This window comes from Mercenaria mercenaria, chromosome 4 (assembly GCF_021730395.1).
Source record: "Mercenaria mercenaria strain notata chromosome 4, MADL_Memer_1, whole genome shotgun sequence".
Classification (NCBI taxonomy): domain Eukaryota; kingdom Metazoa; phylum Mollusca; class Bivalvia; order Venerida; family Veneridae; genus Mercenaria; species Mercenaria mercenaria.
The window spans coordinates 87475646-87494020 of record NC_069364.1 but is presented as its reverse complement, the minus strand read 5'-3'; the positions used below and the strand labels follow the sequence as shown (position 1 = coordinate 87494020).

The 18375-nt window shown below is 33.1% G+C and overlaps 2 protein-coding genes across 2 annotated transcripts; one reads left to right on the top strand and one right to left on the bottom strand.

Moving 5' to 3' along the window:
• Positions 1-7680: 7680 nt before the first annotated feature.
• On the top strand, positions 7681-12375 carry LOC123544671 (uncharacterized). Its single transcript, XM_053541876.1, has 5 exons — positions 7681-8098; positions 8457-8724; positions 9614-9694; positions 10794-10880; positions 12084-12375. Exons 1-5 carry the CDS (start codon positions 7868-7870, stop codon positions 12221-12223), a joined length of 807 nt encoding a protein of 268 aa, XP_053397851.1. The 5' UTR covers positions 7681-7867; the 3' UTR covers positions 12224-12375.
• A 101-nt stretch (positions 12376-12476) lies between these two features.
• On the bottom strand, positions 12477-15598 carry LOC123562492 (putative nuclease HARBI1). Its single transcript, XM_053541877.1, has 5 exons — positions 15228-15598; positions 13739-13840; positions 13333-13429; positions 13102-13189; positions 12477-12716 (listed from the first exon to the last, which is right to left on the bottom strand). Exons 1-5 carry the CDS (start codon positions 15229-15231, stop codon positions 12657-12659), a joined length of 351 nt encoding a protein of 116 aa, XP_053397852.1. The 5' UTR covers positions 15232-15598; the 3' UTR covers positions 12477-12656.
• Between the last annotated feature and the right edge of the window lie 2777 nt (positions 15599-18375).

Sequence of the window (18375 nt, the reverse complement as noted above, 5' to 3'; positions counted from 1 at the left end):
GGAACAATTAAGAACAAATAAACCAATCAATTAGGGTAATGCAATAATTGCATTTTATTGCAGACATGAATCAATGAGCCGTTTCGGAAATTCTTACATTGATGAAAAACCTTCTGATTTGTGGAACGTAAACAAGAAACGAGTACCGAAGATGATCAACCACGCAGTAAACGACCAGAAGAAACGGCTTCCACATAAGTACCACACACGCCACTCAAAGTGAGATGTTGCTAGATCAACTCGAGGACAAAGTGTTCTAACTAATGTTAACTTCTAATCTATAGATTAGATCAGTGATAAAAATTTAATTTCCAGATATTCAAAAATGCGTATTTTTATATTTTTGTCCTTTGAAGAATACACCAGAACATTTAAATGTTTGTTCATTAGATAAAGTTACAAAATTCTTCCTAAGAGTCAGACAAATCAATGCTTTGCAATATTACGTATAAACAGATCGTCGAAAGTGTTGTTCTAAGCACACATTATGTAACTTATTTGAAGCGAACATTTATCTTATAAATAGATTAAGTTTTCATTTTTATCTTAGAAATTACGCTTTTGTGAGGTTAAGCCAGGATACCTTCACTGTGAATTGACAAGCATCTGCGAATAATGCGGTATTTGACATTATTTCTTCTTTGAACACTATTTTGTAAATACTAATCCTCGAACGTTTCACTATGTTACTATTAACGTATTCAGTTTTTCGAGATTTCCAATATGAAATTAAATGCAACATTCCCTTAGAAACATGACATTCTTTCATTGTAAGACTCAATCTAACAGAATTTACTAGACATTATAGATATGATCAGCACAACCATTAACTGCAGACACACAAATTGCGCCAGTAATTTCAATATATTGCCACTAACTGATTTCCTAACTACCCTTCTCTAGCGGACTTAACAGTTGGTTGCGTTTTATTTTCTGTTATTGTCACGACTTGTTAAGACGTTGGCAGCTTTAAAGCTTTTATCTTGTATTCAATTGTCCGGAACGGTACATTATCAGTGTTTGTAAGATCTGCTCATAATGGTGGCTGCTATATATCTGATTTTGTTCTGTACCTGTATATAGTCTGTACAAAATACGGATTGTATTTCACAGACAAATATAAATAGACAGAAAACCAATTCCATATCGTACTGAAAATACTGTATTGTGCATGTGGCGGACTACTTACATTTATTAATATTGATGACCTGACACAGTTCAATTTATAACACACACAGAAAAATAATTAAGCATTGATAAACCTTGATGAATTCGTTCGATGCTCATTGGTCAAAAACAAAAAGACAAAAAGGTTGAAGTATAATAAAAAGGTCATTATAACAGTACCATGATCTGGGATTTTGTATTCTGCTTTCGCGGATTTTGCCTGGCCGGATAACACCCGTTGCTAACACGCCTCATCTGATCCGACCTGGCAAAATCCACGAGAGCCAAATACAACATCTCAGATCGTTCTACTATTATAATAACCCTATTATGCAAACTGATTGTCAGGAAGGATGTCAATACGAACTGTTCATGATAAGAGCGAAAGGTAGGTAAAGTGACAATTGAAAATTAACACAATAATTTTGAGAAGTAGCTTAGTGGTGCTCATGCATGTGTCAAATCACTTTGTAAATGCGAAACAATGATGAATTTTATTTCCAAACAATAATTTAAACTTTAACTTTAAAATAATGATAAGGGACAGATACGTTAGCAAGCCCTGATAAACTCTAAAAAGTACTTTACGAACTTTAGGATGTTTTGAAAAGATTATGTCGTTTAACTTCTTGTTATATACAGCACAAAACAGTTGATTTTGGTGAAAACAATGCCCTTTCAGTCCATATTTGACTTAAAGTGCTACAAACAAACTTTCAACTTTATTTGACTTTCAGACCTTGTTCAGTATATATTACGCACTTGTGTAGGCATTCTAATATCATTTTAGCAATTCAAATTACATCGGGACCATTCTTATGTATCCGAGGTTCAATATTTACTGATCGGAAACTCTAACGAGGACATATACCTTACAACCAATTTTCCTAATATAAATGTAAATATAAATATTTGCAATATTTAACATTACAATTTTTATTACATCGTCTGTCTGGAACCGAAAATAGTCAGTTTCATTTCAGTATACTTGATAATAAATGTGTCGTTTGCAAATGCATATATTTTTTTCGACTTGTGCGATACTATATGTAGGCATAGGAAATAGAGATCAATATAATTGCACCGTTACTAATCCTACCAGGTGTTCTGTATTACAAAAGTGGTTCTATTGTGACATTTTGATACAAGCAAAACTGTATTATCTGCACTATTATTTACCTACTGGTACTTCATTTTATTATTGGCTTGTTAAAAGTCAATTTTTTACCATATTTAAGTTGACAGAATCATAGGAACCATGTCTTGAGGGGTAAATCAAACACAAATGAATAAATCCTAAATGATTTTGTTGTGCAAAAAAGTATGATACTGTATCTAAAACAGTTTTCATTTTCCACTCAAATGTGTAATTGCAAGGGAAGTAAACTAACAGATCTCTACTTATAAGTACTAGCCCAAGGCAAGAGTTGTCATTCTTTGTGGATCACAACTTTAAATTAAAAATTAAAACTTCTGTTATTGATATTAACAAAACTGTCATAAACTTCACATTTGTGAAATCATTTTTGGTTATTTCAAGGACTTGGAAATCAAGTTCTAGACTTTATTTAATGTAATACTATCATTGAAAATTTTAGGGCCTATCTCTACTATATGACTTAATTGTCATGGTAAACTATCTAGACTATTACAGTCTTTAGGACTAAGACTTATACTAAGTTAGTTGAATTTTTGCAGTACACAGAGAAAAGCATCACATTGTAAATTAGATTTCAAAATCAGGGCTTTATTACAGTAAAAAATATCTGAAGCTATTTTCCTAATTAAATGACAGTTGTCTATTCCTTTTTGGAGAAGATGAGCATGTTGTTGTAAGCTTACTGTTAAAATTGAAAAATAATGAGCATTGGGTATTAACACTTTCGAGAATAGACTTAGTTACTAATTTTAGCTTAATGTGGATAACGCTTGAAGGGTATTTTATTCACCCTAAGATCCATTTCTTTCATACCATTGAGAAGAAGAAGAGATGTGGTTACGGAAGAGGATCAAGAGATCCAATCTGTTAACTCAATGCTGAACCAGTTAAAATAATATGCATTTATCAGACAAAAATGCTTTGACTTTCGATTAATACTTCAACTTTTTTTTCAAACAGAATGGATGAACGTGTATTTTAATTTAGATGGCTTTCGCTTAAATCTTAAAGTGTTTACGTCTGATAAATATGGTACCATGAACTTATTAAATACAGATAAGAGAATATCTGTGTTAGAGTAAATTAAGTTATAGCTTTTGGTCAGTAGTGCTGGCGACTTGCGGACATCTTTTTAAAGGTGTATAAAACAAATCAAATTATCAACAAATAATTTAGTACTATCATATTTACTTGTTGAAATTGTTCAATTAGTTATAATTTCCTTTTGTGTTTATAAACATTAAATGTTTATCATACTAGAACAACATTTCGCACATGAATAACATAAAAACTGTTTCATAAAACTCGTCGTATTTGCGGAAAACAAAGTGATCGCATTTGCAATTTCTTTGGAACTTATTTATTTTAATTTTAATATTTTGTTAACTTTGTGAGAGGTTAGACAAAATATTCACAGGAACAAACTCTGCCAATCTTTATTTAACATATTTATCTATATAATCGATCTGTGCGGATGGACCCTCAAAGAAAGAAACGCTTCATCTTTGCTGCATTCAATTAGACTTTAGAATAACGCGTAGCAATTTTCGGTTAATTGTTTATAAGAATCAGATAAAGTGTCAATAAAAAGTGTTATCAACACATGCTTTCTTTGATTAGGTTAGACGTTTTGCACAAACAGAAGTGAAGTGAAAACATGTCTGACAAAATATTCAAATTGCTCCATGGCCATGTACATATCCTTTAAAGCTATATTGTTTGTTTGTTTGTTTTCGGTTTAACGCCGTTTTTTTAACACTATTTCAGTTATGTAACAGCGGGCAGTTAACCAGTGTTCCTGGATTCTGTACCAGTACATACCTGTTCTCCGCAAATAACTGCGAACTTCCCCACATGAATCAGAGGTGGAGGACGAACGATTTCAGACAGAATGTCTTTCATCAAATCGTCACGTAGAACATACGCCCCGCACGGGGATCGAACTCACGACCCCGAAATCCGTAGATCTGCGCTCTCCCTATTGAGCCAAGCGGGCGAGTCATGGTAGGAAAGGTAAGGGTGGTGGATAGTCCATATCTCTCGTGAACTTAAGATTATTACTAGTTTAGTTTTTATTGCATTGAAACCATTGAAAGCTTTCGTAAGATCATCTTTTAAATTTAGTTAATAAAATTCAAAAACATTGCAATGCACGCAATCACGTAGCATTATACTGTCAGTAATATTTCAATGTTCAAATATAATATGGTATGTTATTTACGGAATCCTGTTCGTGTCACATTAATTCTCGCCTCTACAACACGTGACAATGCATTGCCGCCTTGTCCCAAAACATATATACATACGAGATTTAACAATCTTCGCGAGGCTTTTAGAGCGATAATTATCGTCTTAATTTTCGCATGTCGTTTTTAATTCTCGCGTCGGGAAATTAAAATTCCGCTTAAAAATAATAAATTGTTGCGAGAATTAGTAAAACTTCGCATTGTCGTATTATTGCCCAGTGTTAGGGGTTATTTCTTACTATAACAGCGTGGATGAAAATTTCTGTTACACCGTTAAAAAAGGACAGGGACTGTCATTAGAAATTTGTTTCGATTTATTGATACATAATACCGGGAAGAATTATATCGATCAATTGTCCAGAAATTATATCCCAAGCAAGGTTTTATTAATTCTCGCAATTATGTATCATAATTTAAGCGGAATTTCAATTTCCCGATACGAGAATTAAGAAAGTCATGCGAAAATACGACGATAATTATCGAATCAAAACGTCGCGAGGATTGTTAAATCTCACATATGTATATGTTTTTTGGATAAGGCGACAATACGGTAATTATAGCATTGTCGCGTGTTGCTGAGGCGAGAATTAAAGTGGCACGAACAGGACTCCGTAGTCATCAGTCCCTTTTCAGTTAATTCTAGATTTTATTGAAACTTGTTATTAGACAAAGAATATTTGGATGCTGTGAAAATTAGGGCGGAGTTTGCAGAGAGACTCTTAGTTAAAAACTAGATAACATTGATAGGCGAAGACACTGAAACTGTTAACTTAACCAGCGTTCCTGGATTCTGTACCAGTACAAACCTGTTCTCCGCAAGTAACTGCCAACTTCCCCACATGAATTAGAGGTGGAGGACTAATGATTTCAGACACAATGTCGTTTATCAAATAGTCACGGAGAACATACGCCCCGCCCGAGGATCGAACTCACGACCCCTCGATCCATAGACCAACGCTCTACCTACTGAGCTAAGCGGGCGGGCTTGAAAACTGTCGAATCTATATCTTTAAAACATGATGAAAAATATTATGCACCGACCATTTGATATTCTGGTAAGGGGTTTGATACAATAATTTTTATGAGAAAAATGTATGTCTTTGGATTTGTTTGAACAAAATATAATGGCTCCAAAATCACTTAGAAAAATGTCTAGCTCCATGTAAGATTAAATTATTTCCATTAATCCGATATGTAATTTTGATTTTACATTGCTTTCAAATTAGATGTACACTATACAACAAAATCAAAACAAACTGGAGAGTATTCCATTATCAAAATATTTGTGTATTTTGCCTAAATATTTTTAAAAGTTGATGACAGTCAATTTTGTATGTTAATAGAAAGCCTTAGGGTAATTACATAAAGATAAGGCAAGTTGTTTTCCTGTTAATGATATGTCATTTACAGTATTGTGAGAAATTGACGTCACGTCATTTAGCATTAGGGTCAATTGTAGGGATAACGCATTTTTTTTCGTGTTATAATATCTGCAGATTCCCAAGGGATTCTGAAGATGTTATGACACGAAAAGAACATGCCCTAACGCTATTCTAGCATAAAACGCGTAAAAAACAGGGAAATGAATATATTGTCCCTCAACGTCATTGAATTTCCATGAAATGCGCGGTAAAGTCTACGTTGTTTTGTCAAGTTGACGTCATTTCATTTTGAATTATCCGTTTAGGGGCCGTAATGCGTTTACGCTCTGCCATGGAACGTGCATATATAAAAAGGTGCTATAACAGCACGTGAGCGCGAGAATCTCTCTGTTAACACACGTTTTCTCTCCTGTTAAAACACCCCCGAAAAGTGACAAAGACAGCAGTTTTATGCTAGAATGGTAGAAAAAGAGTAAGATGATTTCCTTAAAACGAATTTTATTGAAAAATAAATAAAATGTCTAAAGATATTAATGAACGGAATATAAAAGAAATCAGTTTGGCGCAACGTTCCTTAGAAACGAGGTAAATAGATTGGACGAAATCAAAATATTTCAATCACTGAGAATAGTATTATTTTAATGTAGGGGTGTTTGTCTACGTAATATTGTAAATTGTTTCTAATGCGTAGTATTATAAAACATTTATTATAAATAACTTTAATTGCGTTATAATCACAGGTGCATTTGCACATTTTCATGCCCAAACACTCTGATATAAGTATTCTGAAATCGCATTCAAACTTATAATAACTTAACGTTAACAGTAATTTCTATAAGCATATGTTTATTAACAATACAATATGCAAAATGGTATGATGTTTTAAGACTGTGTTTGGCGAACGTAAAGTGTTTTTTGATATTAATATATTAAATAACATATTTTGTTTCGAGCAATCATAAAACACGGCACATTTAAAATTCTCGATTCTCCTGTCTTTACAAAAAATACGACTGCTACTACCACTAATAATAATAATGATAAAAAACCAGAACAAATCTTTTTAGCAGGCAAGCATATACATCTTATTCTATGTACGTTGGTATACATCCTTGTTTTGGCCACATACGTTGGAGATTCCGGATACGAAAAAAGCATGTCTTAGCCGTGATAACACAAAGTACATTTTCATACACCTCTCTTAAATGGGTTATGTTTTGTATTACTACGTTGATTAATTACATCATATTTTACGATAAGGTTCGATGGCAGAAATTTTTATCAATAAAAAAGGCATGTTTGAATGTATAAGTCAAACTAAATGAGGGGCCTCCGTGGCCGAGTGGTTAAGGTCGCTGACTTCAAATCAATTGCCCCTCATCGATGTGGGCTCGAGCCCCATTCGGTGCATTGAATTCTTCATGTGAGGAAGCCATCCAGCTGGCTTACGGAAGGTCGGAGGTTCTACCCAGGTGTCCGCTCGTGATGGAATAATGCACGGAGGGGCACAAGGGGTCTTCCTCCACCATCAAAGCTGGAAAGTCGCCATATGACCTATTATTATGTCGGTGCGACGTTAAACCCAACAAAAAAAATAAAAAAAAAATAAACAAACTAACTGACCCCTGAAAATCAGCATCATGGTTAGTAAACGTCAAGTAAATTATTCGATGCGTCCCTCAATATTAAAATTGCATACTAGTTTTAATTGAACCCATTAACTTCAGCACCCAATTGTATAAAGCTTGGTTAAATTAACCCTGGGTTAAACTCTAACCTTTGGTTATCTTTAACCAAATCTGGTTAGCTAACCAGTTTGGTTAACCAATTGTATAAACCAAGATAACCAAATGGTTAGTTAACCAAATTGGTTAAAATTAACCACTGGTTAATTTTAACCAATCCGTCCCGTCATGCGGTATTTTGGTGGTTCCGGTGACGTTATTTTCGCGGAATTTGTCAAAGCAGAAGACAAAACAAAAAACATGGAACCTCCAGCCTCCAAGAAACCTAGAGTCAGGGCCAAAAACTTTTCTATGTCGGAGGTGGAGGTGTTAAAGACCGCAGTTACAGATAACTTCAGTACAATTTCAGCAAAACACTGCAATGGAACAGGTGGAATCACAAAGAAAATTCAAGACAAAGTAAGTTTCAAAATGCAATTGACCAATTACCCCATGATCCCGAGATGTACTGTATATTTACACAGGTTCATCTCCGTAATCTAGCATACGAAATGTCCTTTAATTCTTTTTCAAAATGTAGACCAATGTTATTTTACTTAGTTTATTAGTTTTAATAGATTTCTAATCTCATGAAAGTGTATGCATGTTGTTTTATACTCTATAATATGCCTAACTTTCGCTTTGATATCTTACTTTTTAGCCGCTTTATTTTTGTTATTTTCTGTATTCTTTGTTTGTCGGAAAATAGCTCATGAGCAAATGTTTTTTGTTAAAATTTATTCGACGTAATATAAAGATTTGTATCTTAAAATTTCAGGCCTGGGCGACCATCTGTGAAAAGGTAAACAGTGTCGGAAATGCGAAGCGGTCCGTCGCTGAAGTGAAGGAAAAGTGGCGTAACCTCACTAAAAAGGCAAAAACTGAGACCACCATGCAGAAAGTGTCCATGCAGAAAACCGGGGGTGGACCACCAGCACCATTGCCTGATCCACTCCTGGATGATATTGCTGGATTGTTCTGTTCTTCAGCCTCCTTTCACGGGATACCAGGAGCTACTGACTGTGAAACTGTCACGATAAGTTTACGTGAGTATTGACAAAAGGCTATGTATATGTTCAAATTATGTAGATTTCCGTCTACAATTCTAAAGAAAATCGATGTGTAAATGCAATCTGACTAAAGTACTTGATCTTCTAAACGAAGATCTGAGAACGACCCATTCACATTCGTCTTCTGTATATTTTGGATTTCCAGTATTGCTATTTCTATTTTATCCAATCAGACGACTTGTTCGAATGTCAAAGAGTAAGAAAAATGTGCAGTCATTCTAGGACTCGAACCCGGGACCCCTCGCTTACAAAGCAAGTGGCCTACCGACTGAGCTAGCCGGCTATCTGAAACTTTACAACATAAGAATTGTAAATATCAAAAGTCAAGGCTACAGGCAGATTTGCAAGATGTTGTAAGTTAGGCTCTGATTGGCTAGCGAAAGGGTCGTCAGAACGAGGCTATGAATAGGTCGTTCTCAGATCCTATGCGTAGCGTAATAGGAGATGTACTTCAGTCAGATTGTGTGTAAATGTAAACAGGCATAGAATCTAATGTTATTTAACAATTTAAACTTTAATAGTGTCAAATGTTAACTGATGCTGGCACCATCATCTATAAACAAATATTATTTACACGCACTATAGCAACAGCCAATCAAATTGAACATGGCAAGGTTATCTCCCTTGTACTTGAGGCTACCAGTGGGGTTTTTAAAACGGCTGATCTTGCTAATTAAATTAAAGCATTATTGCTACCATGAATGATGAGAAAGAAATCTAAATGAACCGAAATTATTTATATATTAATACAAAAAATTATCACGGGACATCCTTGTCACCATAATATTTTCTATACTGTATGCTGCAGTAATGATATTTTTCTAAACTGTTAAGTTCCTTAATTACTTTTACATCTTAATACCAGGTCTAGATGAAGAGGATGCATATGCAGATGAAATTCCTAGTATGGTTATTAATGCTGAAGAGTTGCAGAAAGTAGATGAAAGTAAGTTACCTGTAGAATCTAGATCAATTTCTTAAATGTAATTAACTTTCATTACAATGTTGGTATCAATATATCTAGACTATACATTACAGTTAAACAACTTGAAACTTGAAACTTTAATAACCTTTGTTTCCCTTCAAAGTATTTGCAATGGATCAAAGAGCAAATATATTTTCCTGTTTTAATATCATTTACAAAAGTTAGTAAGTTCAATATATAAGGTTTTCATTTTTTTGAGTAATCCTTTGAATACTGATGTTTGTTTTGAACCAACCATTGAATATTTCAGTATCATCAGCAGCAAATTCAGCAGCACCAATTCAAGGCAGCAGGGCTTCAGCAGCACCATGTCCAAAAGCAGCAGTACTTCAGAAAGAGGTAATTTTAATAAAAAAAAATTTGAACTTCAATTGCAATTCATTTTTTTGCACCTTCAGATGCCATGATGAGAACTTATAAAAGCAGATTTTGAATTTTATGAGCAACACATGTACTGAAACTTGATGATGAAAATATATTTTACATAATTATGTACAAAATAAAGCTTATTTTAAGAATACAAAGTATTTATTTCCAGTCTTGCATCCATTATATATAGTGTATACATCTTTGAAAACCACTCCCCTTTGTGGTTTCCTGTAAGAATTTCAGTTTAATGGCAAGTCCATTAATGATTGAGGCTGTAAGGAATATTTCTTCTCATTAATTTCAATATGATATCTTGAAACAAAAGTTAGTTTGCCTATTTGATAATCATAATCAGTTTCCAAATTTCAATTTTCATATTGCATAAATTTACAATCTGGAATGTGTGTATATGTAGTCCATATATATGTGACCTATGTGATATGGTAAGCATAACAAAACTGCCAATACTCTTTAATACATGTTGACCAGTACAAATCTATATTCTGAGTGAGAAACTTTAATAACCTTTGTTTCCCTTCAAAGTATTTGCAATGGATCAAAGAGCAAAATATATTTTCCTGTTTAATATCATTTACAAAAGTTAGTATGTTCAATATATAAGGTTTTCATTTTTCTTGAGCAATCCTTTGAATACTGATGTTTGTTTTGAACCAACCATTGAATATTTCAGTATCATCAGCAGCAAAGTCAGCAGCACCAATTCAAGGCAGCAGGGCTTCAGCAGCACCATGTCCAAGCAGCAGTACTTCAGATAGAGGTAATTTTAATAAAAAAAAAATTTGAACTTCAATTGCAATTCATTTTTTTTGCACCTTCAGATGCCATGATGAGAACTTATAAAAGCAGATATTGAATTTTATATGCAACACATGTACTGAAACTTGATGATGAAAATATATTTTACATAATTATGTACAAATAAAGTTATTTTAAGAATACAAAGTATTATTTCCAGTCTTGCATCCATTATATATAGTGTATACATCTTTGAAACCACTCTTCTTGTGGTTTCCTGTAAGAATTTCAGTTTAAAGGCAAGTCCATTAATGAATCAGGCTGTAAGGAACATTGCTTCTCATTAATTTTAAATATGATATCTTGAAACAAAAATTATTTTGCCTATTTGATAATCAGAAATGAGTTTCCAAATTCCAATTTTCATATTGCATAAATTTATATCTGGAATGTGTGTATATGTAGTCCATATATATGTAACCTATGTGATATGGTAAGCATAATATAACTGTCAATACTCTTTAATACATGTTGACCAGTACAAATCTATATTCTGGGTGTATACAATTTGGTAGCTAATTAATCAAATCAATGAAAAAAAAAGGTTTGATTCCAGCTGACAGTTTTTACTATGTCAAGTAAAATGTATGTATTTTAAACAGCCTATAATATGTCTTCTTTCTTATTTCAGAGCCCCTTTGTTTGTGACAAGTCTTCAAAACCTCAAAATGAACTAATCAACCATTTCACAAAAATGTAGGTAACACATTCAAATATTTGCAGATTTGCAATTGTATATATAATTCTTCCAAATTTCTTACTGTTTTGTAAGTTCTCCTAAATCACATTGATAATCTATGAATAATACCCAAGAATGTGGAATTTAGAATACCCAAGAATGTGGAATTTAGGTAAAACAGAAGTCCCCTAGATTAAACTTTAGTATGGTTTTATTTAAATATTTTCTTAGCAGAAATTTCACCAAGTGAATAATGTATGTAACATTTTAAAGTCACAAAACTGAGTGATTCTGCCAGCCTCTAAATATCAGGTGTCATTCATATCTGGAGATAGACAGCTTACTTTGAAGGAAGGAGTGAAGGAAACCTTCAATTCATTTCAATTCTGAGGGTCATGCATGATTGTTATGTGCCATTCAAGTGTAGAAAACACAATCTTAACATGAACACTGCATAAATACATGTATATTCATTTATTGTAACAGGCCACAGAAAAGTCTTAAAGAGCTACAAATGGAGTTCTACACAGTCTCTATACAAAATGAGAGGGAAAAGTTCAAACTCATACAAGAACAGACAGCCTTATGCAGAGAACTTAGAGAGAACATTCCGAAGTTGTCCTTAGTTTTGGATGCATTGTGTACAAAAAAAGATGAAGAGTGACTTTTATATTGACTTGAATACATTGTTTACTTGTTTGACAATTTAAATTTTATCTGTACTTGTTTCAGTATAAGCTGAAGTGCTCAACATAAATAAAAATCTGCTGTAATCAGATACTTTTGTGTTTGTCAAAACTATTCAATGAGTTAGTTTAGAATTGAATAAGAGAAAGAAACAAGCAATGAAACAATTTTCAAATTTTATTTCCTTGTAATGCAATATGCTGTATGCATAGCAGAAATCACAGTCACTCCAGAACATGTTAAAAAAAAGGTGTTGGTCACATAATTTCTGATCCACGGCCATCCTGAGGTCCCTGGTATTGGTCTGGCTGAGGCTGCTCATCATCATCTTGAGGCTCCTGTGGCTCAGGTTCATTCCAAAGTATGGCCAGGTTATGGAGGACTGCACAAGCCACAATCACTTTTACTGACCTTTGCTGCTTTCATTCGAACCTAAATGTACAGTTTCAATTGTTCATTTATCATTATTCTGATCTTAAAACACAAATCTATAGTATTGCGTTATAAGCAGGCAGGCAGAAAGTTCTGAAAGTTTAACCCTAACAAGTAGTTCAAAGATAAATACATTTTTTTAAAGAAAATATTCTAAACCACAAAATAATGATAATGTTGTTTAGCATTTCTCCTGAAAAAAAAGTCATGACTCGAACATTGAGTAGACTGAGGACTCTTTTTCACATTGCCTTTATAGAAATGTTAATTATTCATTTCTTTCAGTAAAAATGTATGCTAAAATGCACCTTAATATCATACATGCTGACATAAGGTTAGCATTTGCAATAAAACAATAGAATCAAGGATGCTTGATATAAAATACCTCAGAATGCAAAACATGAAATTTCCTTTTCCACACTCCAAAAGTCCTCTCTATAGCATTTCTTGTAGATGTGTGTGCCCTGTTGTACCTGTGAGTTCACAAAATACTTGATTAAATACATATTGTGGCTACAGTATACAAAGACACATTTGTAAAAATGGCAGATATTTAACAGAAGTTATGTGTCTGTCTTTACTGAAATGAAAATACAAAAAAAGGAAAACAAAATACCTCTCTTCTCTCTCACTGGTTGGGTTGAGATAGGGTGTCAGCAGAAATGGCCTACATGGATATCCACTATCCCCTAGCAGAACACCTTTTTCAAAACCTATAGAAAACATGTATTTGTAATCATAATCATTTCAGTGTGAATGATGGTCTATGATGAAAAATATTTCAGTGTATTTAACAGTATTGTACTGAGCAACTAAATGAAAACAAACTAAATTTACTGTTCTGCTACATTAAATCTAATCAAAACAGACAGGTGCTTGTTGTAGAGTATTTACACCTATTAAGTTTGCTTTCCAGCAAAAAAGGCACTGCTTTAAATTTGCAAACATTTATCTGTGTTCATAATTATACTGAATGTTTGATTTTTTTGTAAGATTATAATTGGTTTTGGTAGTAAAAATACCTTGGTGCCTAGCCTCTAGGTATCTGCACACATTGGAAATTCTAAATATATGGCTGTCATGGGAACTGCCTGGCCATGAAGCATTTATACTGGTGAATAGCCCTGATCAAAATACAACAGAAAAATACATAATGTTTAAGTAGTATCATAATCATAGAATTATGTTATATTGTGATAACATCCATTACAGTGGTGACTGGGGATGTAACTTACATTTTTTCAGTATGGTTTGAATTTAAACTTTGACATAAAATATTGACCTCCTGACCCAGTTTAATCACCTAATGTACATAGACATGTGCTTTTGACATTTAACATACTGTCACCTTAAAGAAAGAGATCATCTATTATCTGTTATGAATTTTGAAAATATGATTAATAACCAAATGTTAATTATTAATTTAGAAAATGAATGCAATGCATACACAATAAACATTAGAATTCATATAATTGCAATATATTAGCTACTTTGTGTGAAATAAAGTTATGACTTCAACAGAAATGAAATATGGAGCTGATTCCATAAACATTTGCAGTTGCCTGGAAGACACTACACTGTATATATATTTACAGTTTTTTTTTCTCATAACAAATCACCATTTACAAAAACTGTATACAGTCAAACATGTCTACATAGACCACCCTTGGAAGAGCCAAAATGTGGTCTCTATTGAGAGGTGGTCTTTATTCACAGGTTAAAATACATTGTAAATGTTAAAATGGGAAACAAAACATGTGGTCTTTAGAGCCAGGTGGTCTCTGTTCAGAGGTGGTCTTTATCACAGGTTTGGCTATGGTATATTTATCATATAGCTGCATCTCATTGCCAGTAAATATGTATTGAAGTGTATGTTAGGCCATACTACTATCAATTAACTCCCAGTCACTATTTTTAAGCCTTATATTACCAGCCCCATTTTCTAAGATCATCTATGGGATATTTCTATAAACAATGTAATAAATCATTTTCTTTCAATTCTTATTGTTTAAAAATAAAATAATTTGACAAAATTATCTATCACATGTCATGTTTTTCTCTTTAAACCTTAAGTTGGCACCTTCTAATAAGATAAAGTAAAATATCTGCCTTTGAAATAAAAATAACATACATTTTTGCCTACCCCTTGTGAAGAAAATTTACCATTATGCTAGTAATTGATATAAAATGGCTCAGATACAAGTTAGAAACACTAAACGTGGGTTCTGCTATTCAAGGAACATGTGAAAAGTAACTTCATAACTTTTCAGTGGTTTTGATGCATTTATATTAACTTGTTGACAGATTGTGGCCACAAAATGTTCCATTTAAGAAAGAAAAAGAAACAAGATATTTACACAAAAATAAACTTTTATTGCTATATATTATATACACATATGATACAACCAAAACCATTTTACATAAAATAATGATGTAGGATAGTGATAAATTAAACAGTTTGATGACTTATTATCCATAAGTTAAATAAAAAAAAGAATTTAGAATCAATACCCATTTTGTAGCTTATATCCAAACACAACACTGGTAATGTATTTCAACAATTTCAATATATGCTTTCACTAAATGTGTATTATGCAAATATTTATTCCCAAGTCTGTAATTTCTGATGCTCCAGCATGCACTTTTGTTACTGTATCATTCATTGTCCTTGGCTGTCTTCAACCTAGTTAGTGTACATGTACCTAGAATAAAAAATAAAATTATATCTTTGCTTTCCATGTAAAAATGTGAAGTGTTAAATTAAAAGAGATAAATCTCTATTTTGCTTTCAAATGTAAACTTGTTGAAAAGTAGATGCAAACTACTGAAAAAATGTTATCACTAATTTAAATGAAATATTCAATCCTGCATGACTAAACATTTAGGGAGGCTGTATATTTCTCTGACCTGTACTGTAATACATTCAGCAACTAAATAAAATTCTAATATGTAATTTTTGTTTTCAAAACTGAATTACTAAACTGTTCAAACTTTTCATTACATGTACTGATATCTGTCTATACTTTTATCCTCATTTATAGACCTGTTTTATATGCCTACAGTAGAAAGAAAGTAGATAGATGGTAAAAACTGTGCAGCTTAACATAAGCCTTTATTTCAACAGGTTTTCTTTATTTTATTTTATTTTTTTTAAAGTGTGTAAGGAAAAGTTTACAATTATCAAAAAGACATACCTTACTGGCCATTGGTCACTTTCAGGTAACTAACCATCTCATTTGTACCATAACCTAAATATGCAGTAATATAAAACAAACACTGTTTAACCCACATGAAAAAATATCTGAATATTTCTGAATTTTTATCTGAGTCATTGCTGAACATTTCTGAATTTGGCTGAAAATCCGCTCTGTGCTAATTTCGGAAATTCAGACATGTTCAGACATAAATTCAGTAATATTCAGACATTATTCAGAAACATTTAGATCAATTCAGAAATGTTCAGACATGGTTAAATGTTCAGACATGAATTCAGAATTATTCAGACGTACTTCAGACATCAGTTAAGTTACATTTAGAAAATAATCTCAGACAACAATAAAGAAATATTAGGTCACTTCTCATCTCATTTAGGGGCGGGACACGGTTCCCTTCAGCCTGGCCCTTGACTGGGCCTGATTTATATGCGTTCAATGCTTTATTTTCAGTGCGTTTTGAGGGGTTGTTGACTTCTTAAAACATCGTCCTCTGAAACTCCACTTACATTAAATTTACTAGACAAGTGCTGAAAAATACAGAAATTGTGTGAATACATCTATCCCCCTACTGACATACTGTGTCGCTGTCACATATTACCGTTGTGCGTCAATGATTCTGCTCGATTTCCATTGAAAAGAGACTCCTATCTTATATAATAGAACAAATGACATTTTTAAAAATCTACGTACCTTATAAATAAATTCCACGTAGAATGTTAAACTATTGTAATAATTCCGCGTTTGTTTTCACATCCACACCACCAGCTACACGTAAGAAAGACAAAGCGCCCGTCATTCTCACACCGGTATGACGTATTTAAATTTTACGTCAGTGTTTACTACACATTCTAGCATAAAGCTGCTTTTATTGTCACTTTTCGGGGGTGTTTTAACAGGAGAGTAAACGTGTGTTAACAGAGATTCCCGCGCTCACGTGCTGTTAGAAGATATTTTTATATATGCGCGTTCCATGGCAAAGTATAAACGTAATACGGTCCCAAAATGGATAATGCAAAGGGAAATGACGTCAACGTGAAAAAAAACAAGGGATAATGCATTCATTTACTTGGTTTAACGCGTTTTATGCTAATTAGCGCACGTTCTTTTCGTGTCATAAAGTTTAGATTTGAATTAACCCTAGCCGGGTCTCAGCATAAACGAGCACGTGCGTTGACGTCACGCGACCCGCCAGACATTTGAAATATTTGCTGTTAAGAGTACACAACTTTATGGCAACTTTTTTTCTACCTCAACTTGTTTTTTGTTGTTGTTTTTTTTTTGCCGTCTTTGTTGCTAACAGCAAGTGCTTGTGATGACACAGATGCATTTTCAAGCATCTGGCTCGGAAAAAAAGAGCTTTAAAGTGGTTGGCCGAATATTTACGAGTCGAAAAAGTATTTTTTATTTTTCAGGGAAAATTATTTTTTAGCAACTCTTACATTGATATCTCGTTCGGAAAAATATTATTTATAGTAGGTGTTGTAAATTGTTAGTCTTAACTAGACTACCCACAAAATAACAAACACCTATTGCAATGGCAAGATGTACACTTTATTGTGCGACAAGTAAGAGGGGAGACAACACATAACAATTTCAAACATGTATATTGATCTCACAATATAAACAAATGCAATTGTATTTGATGCATAATTGTTATATAAATAAATTATTTATATAATTTCATGTACCTTACAAACAGCTTTAAAGTGTATAATACACGGAGGACGTAAGATACATGTATATATCGGAAACTAACCGTAGTACATATTTGTTATTCTACAATATTAGTCTCCCATCACAACATGCTTTACCAGAGTTAAAGCTTCATTCGTCAAAGAAATACTGGCCATACAGGAACAACCCTCTATTGAGGAAACGTGGATCCGTAACATGCGCGGAGTTTTTCAACTCCTCAGACTATTTCTCTGAATACTGAAACGACGGTATATGTTCAGAAGCATGTTCATACCTTAAGATTATTGTTTCATTTTTACTTGATATAATGAGCGTATTTACATCTTTTTCGGCCTTATTTATACACAAATACAACAATGTGTGAATTTGAATAGCATAAAGTAGATGTAACTAGTACAGAAACTTGCGTAGAACTGATTTCTTCGCTACCAAATACCCGCGAAAAATCCCGTGCACAAAATGGTTCAGTGATTTTGTGCTTCGCCGTGTTAAGACATATGTTCTCCGCTATAATACGTACCGCGGAGAACTGCAAATCAAAGCAAGGGTTGCTAGTCAGCAAATTTTCAGTCTAAAATGGCCGAATTCAGCATTTTCAGAAAGAAATGCCTGTACCGTTGATACTTTGAACTCATTAGTATTGTGTGAGAATGTGTTAATATTGAAAACGACTTGGTTGGTAGCTAAATGGTTATTTTAATGAAAACTATCATTTTTAACACTGTCACTGATGTTTCTTTTTCCCTTTT